The sequence below is a fragment of the Austrofundulus limnaeus genome, unplaced genomic scaffold (assembly GCF_001266775.1).
Source record: "Austrofundulus limnaeus strain Quisiro unplaced genomic scaffold, Austrofundulus_limnaeus-1.0 Scaffold365, whole genome shotgun sequence".
Taxonomy (NCBI): domain Eukaryota; kingdom Metazoa; phylum Chordata; class Actinopteri; order Cyprinodontiformes; family Rivulidae; genus Austrofundulus; species Austrofundulus limnaeus.
In genome coordinates, this window is record NW_013952767.1 from 105,895 (window position 1) to 110,820 (window position 4,926).

Below are 4,926 nucleotides of genomic sequence, written 5' to 3' on the forward strand. Positions count from 1 at the left end.
GTCCGTAATGCACACCCGCCTTCAGAGTCAAGAACCAATCAAATTTCGTGAAGACAAGCGACCTGAGAGCGCGATTCGCAACGCTGTGATCGCTATCGCGTCCCGTGTGTCGGGTTTCACCCTGGCTGCGATGACAGCCGTTAATCGCTGTATTTTTGTCGCTGCCCGTGTGTYGAGCCCTTAAGATGTTCTGGTATGTACATGAGAAGTGACTTTAGAATGGTCATTAAAAAACAGCTCTGTTCTYGGTAGTCTACTTGAGTAGAGTGATAGTGAAACAAACCATATTCACATCCATGATGTCATAAATGTACTAATCTCTCCGGGAAATTATTCTGTAGATGCTTTATAAATATAGACATGATCCACAGAGACAGTTCTGAGTGGAAGCTGTTTTGGTGAAGGTATTAAACATGAGGCTGTTGGACCATTATGCTACGTTCACACCAAACGCCTTTTGAGCTGCAGGAGTGGCCGGTTTATATGCAAAGTCTATGGTGGAAGCACGTCTAGGGGTCTCGCGGCACGTCTAGGCCGTTAAGCGCGGTGAGCAAGGAAGCGGAAGGTGAGGTTGAGCTTTTTCCATGCGTGCGGTACGTCCAAAGCAGCYGACGCTCGAGTTCTAAAATCTGAACWTTTGCTGCTCAACRCACGGCGTCAACCAATCAGAGAGACTCATTTTCCCACATGACTGTTTCCTGAATGTTTCCCACTAACCTGAAAGAGACCGTCTGCAGTTGGTGTTCTGACTGGAGATACTGTATCAGCACCGATGTGGGTCAGCAGCTCATTAAACTGACAGCGGTGTTAAACTCGGTACAAAAAAAATAGTCTGTCAGCTTGCAGCTCCTGGAGTGGTGAAACTAACTGAACAAACCACCTCTAAATTATCTGGTGAATTAATTATCTGGTGTGCACATTCGCTTACTCTTTAGTAAATAAAGCTAAGCCATTTTCTTTATTTTCTTTATTTCATCCGCCGTTAAAGACAGACCGGGAAAAAACCAAGATGCTCCTCCCTCTTCAGATGCACGTCTAGTCTCTGTCCCGGTCTGAACGTAGCGCGTCCAACTGGAGGCGTCAGGAGCGTTTTAGATGCTCAAAACTCGTTCGGTGTGAACGTAGCTTAAGGCAGTGTATAACAGATAGGACAACATCTGTGCCAAATTTCATCAAGATCTGACCATGTTTWTGGATGTACAGGCTTGAAATAACAATTTTCAGTCGTGTTTTGATTCTTTTGCTTATTGCAAGGTGGTAGTTGCATAAAAACACATAGTAATGTCATGAAATGATAGTCCTTTGTCAAAGCTAAACATCAACAACAACAAAAATGAAGATATAAGCATTTTTGTATGCCCAGACACCAGCTTTTAAAATAGTGCCCCTTACTTGCGATATGGGGTCTACTGCAAAACATTTTGCTAGCCCAGTGTAGGTCGGCCACATCATGCCATGTGCAGTTGTTTCTGTGCTACGATTGACCAAAAATCTCTGAGGGGAAAAAAAACTGTACAACAACAATATGACCTCCACTTTGTGTAGCAAGGTCATAATTAGGGATGCACGATATTTCGGTAYTGATATCGGTATCGGCCGATATTGGTAATTTTTTAGAATATCGGTATCGGTCCAATAYGTAAAACAGGGCCGATATTAATRTCCGATACTGATTTCCCACTTTTTAGCTTTGTGCTTCTGTTTTGGGWGRGGAGCTGGTTGGTTGAGCAGCATCTGTTTGATCATGATAGTGATATTGACGCTGCGCAGCCAGKAATAACAGAAGTAGAGCCAWGTCAGAGGTCTGGTTGTTTATTTACAGTATCAAAAAAAGACCCAAGTGTGTTTTTGTGTATCTGTATAATATAATTTGTATGTTTGTGTAATATCGGTAAATATCGTTATCGGCCATAACACCAATAATTATATCGAATATCGATATCGGCTGAAATTTTCATATCGGTGCATCCCTAGTCACAATAAATATGTGGCGTAAGGTGGGGACAGATGATTTTGTAAGAATATTTAGTGTTCGTTAACTGAAATCGTGACGAAACCACATGAATTTTGAATAGATAATGTGAAGAGAAGGACCATACAACACTAGTGACTGGAGTGAACGGTGGTTGAATGCTCTCTGTGCAGGCATGATACCAACGCTGAATGAAAACCGGAAGTCCCGGTCTACATATACATGTTTCTTCAGTGCCTGGTATGCCCACTRCAGGCCTACGGCTGAATCGCAGACACTCTCAACAGCAATGCTTTCCTGATGTTCTTATTAACGGTTTTATTATGTGTTGTCATGGTGTTTCAGGAATGTAACTAAACCTATTTTAATCAAAACATTGCAATAGTTACATAATAGTTTATAAGAATCAATACTTAATAAGGAAAACTAAGAAAAATGGTGTGGTGCTTTGTAATCAGTGTCTAAATGACTAATAAATTCCTTCAACTCCCCCTGGTCACATGACACAGTCATGTGACCATTGGATAAACTTGTGTTTCATTGAGGGTCTACATTGATTGATTCATTGCAATAAAAAAAAACAGAAAAACTGGCACTCACCTGGCAGCCCCTCTTCTCAATCTCATCGATGCACTTGCTGATGATCAGCGGCACTATCAGCCCCGTGTTCTCCCTCTCCACCACTCGCCACACCTCCACGCCGAACACCTGCGGCTCGCGGTCCCTGTCCGGCCCGCCGTCYAGCGAGTTCTGCCACTGCTCCATCAGGTTCAGCTTGACGTAGATCAGTCCCCGTGGCTCCAGCTTCACGGCCAGCTGGTGGGTGCGCGTCACCCTGAAGAGCGTGGGCAGCACCACCGTGCCGTGGCAGCAGACGCGGTTGCGTTTCGGCGTGGGTTCCCAGCTGAAAACCACAAGCTTCAGGTGCTGAGCGTTCTCCAGCTCGATGTTGAAGGTGTGGTCCATACCCAGGAAGGAGGTTCGGCAGGTGAGCAGGGCCGTGCGCGCTTTGTTGACTGAGTCCACCTGAATGGCGCAGTAGACGTCTCGCGAGTCGATGCGCGGCGGTTTGAGGTCCTCGGCGCCGTAAAAATGGAGACTCATCAGTCCGGAGATGTACTGGCTGCACTTGGGCTGATCCGTGAAGCTGTAATGACGGAAAGCATCGATGTCCAGCTCCGTGCCGTTGAGTCTGGAAGTTCCACCTCCCTCGGTTTCTTTTCCTTTGCCCCCTTTTCCCTCTGCAGAGCCGTGTTTTCCTGATTTAGTCACCAATTCCGGTGAGTCCCCATCACTGAGGTAGCCACCTTTACTGGCGGACTTTGAGCTGCCGTTGCTTTTCTTTTTACTGAAGCTGTGTTGCGTGGACACGCTGCTGTCCAGGTGGTACCGTGAGATCACATTCCGTCCCGCCTGACCGCCCCCAGACGAGACTAGTCGAGGAYGGCCCGAAGTCTGGGTGACAACCTCGGACCCACTCCCGTTGGCCCGAGGAGAATGGGCCCTTGGCTCCAGCTGGCTGCCTCCGTTGCCGCCTGAAGTGCTGTTTTGGGTCCCTTTCACGCTGAGTTTTCGGCTTATCTTCATGGAGATCTTCCTAACAGTACGTGGAGACTTGATCTTGTCTGGGAAGGACCAGTTGATTGAGCTGCTCTTCTTGGTTGGGTTGGGGCTTGAAGGAGGGGAGAAGCCAACAGCGCTGGGCAGGTCAAGACCATCTAGAAAAAAAATAACAAGGCAAGAGAAAAACTTAATTAAAAGTAAAGTTTAACTGGAATCCGGGGGCAAGATGGCAGAGGAGTGAGACGTGTGTCGCGTGGCTCCCGCTCCGACTTGTTCTGTTTGTGGTTCTATACTAAATGTCATTGCTGTTTTGAACATTTGGTCCGTCCGGACTTGACCCCTGAGTGATTCTTGCCTGGAAGAATAGAAGAATGGCGACAAACTCGAGGAAAAGCAAATATTCTAGCTYGACRGCTGYTAGGCCCGACGCMGCCCCGGAGCAGACTGCAGCTAGGACCGGACTTTCGGCGCCCCCCTCTCCCTACCGCAGTGAGGCGGACGCACTCTCCTTGAAGTCTGACATTCTTGCCACTATAAAAACCGATCTCTCAGTTGTGATCAAATCTGAAATTAAAGCGGCTCTGGCTGAAGAGTTTACTCTTATTAAAGGGGAGCTACAAGCGGTGAGAGCGGAGGTGGCTAACGGCACAACGCTACTGCGCACAGATCTGGACCACCTTAAGAAGAGCGTTCAAGAGGTGGAGGACGGCTTGTCAAACTGGTCCGATGTGGTTGTTAATCTACGCACCACCGTGTTGGAACTGAAAGAAGAAGTCGGTGGGCTCAAAAGGAAGTGTGACAATATGGAAGGGCGCATGAGAAGGTGCAATGTGCGGATTATTGGAGTTCCTGAAACGCCAGAATCCAGCTCCACTTCAGCAGTGGCTAAACTGCTAGCAGAGGTTCTTTAGATGGATAAAGAGCCACTGGTTGACCGAGCCCATCGCTCTCCAGGTGGAAACAGGTCAGGCGATAAGCCGCGGGTTATTGTTGCTAAGCTACACTATTATCAAGAATGTGTGGCAATACTGCATCGGGCTCGGAGTCGTGGTCCTCTTCGTTTTAAAGAGGCACTGATCACCATCACATCTGACTACACTACGGCTGTGGCCAAGGCTCGAGCCGCGTTTACGGAGGTGAGGAGGCTTCTTCGCAACCGACGTGATGTTCACTATGGCTTGCTTTTTCCTGCAAGGCTTCGCATCTCTCATGGGGAGGAAAGCAAGGAGTTCCTGGATGCCAATAAAGCAATGGACTACATTAAGAAGAGGATCATCTCGGCGACGGACAATGAGGACCGGCATTGACTGCAGGTCCAACTCTCATCGATCCATTATGACTGTCAGGTTGTAATGAACCTTTCAACTTTATGTCCCACGTTATATCTTGAT

The 4,926-nt window shown here is 47.5% G+C and overlaps 1 protein-coding gene across 1 annotated transcript in view; it reads right to left on the reverse strand.

Moving 5' to 3' along the window:
* LOC106528247 (rho GTPase-activating protein SYDE2) overlaps positions 1-4,926 on the reverse strand; it is a gene marked incomplete at its 3' end in the record, with an annotated part of 71,166 nt that overhangs the window by 32,114 nt on the left and 34,126 nt on the right. The window contains 1 exon segment of the mRNA XM_014023371.1: positions 2,573-3,690. Coding sequence (XP_013878825.1) covers positions 2,573-3,690 — 1,118 coding nt within the window.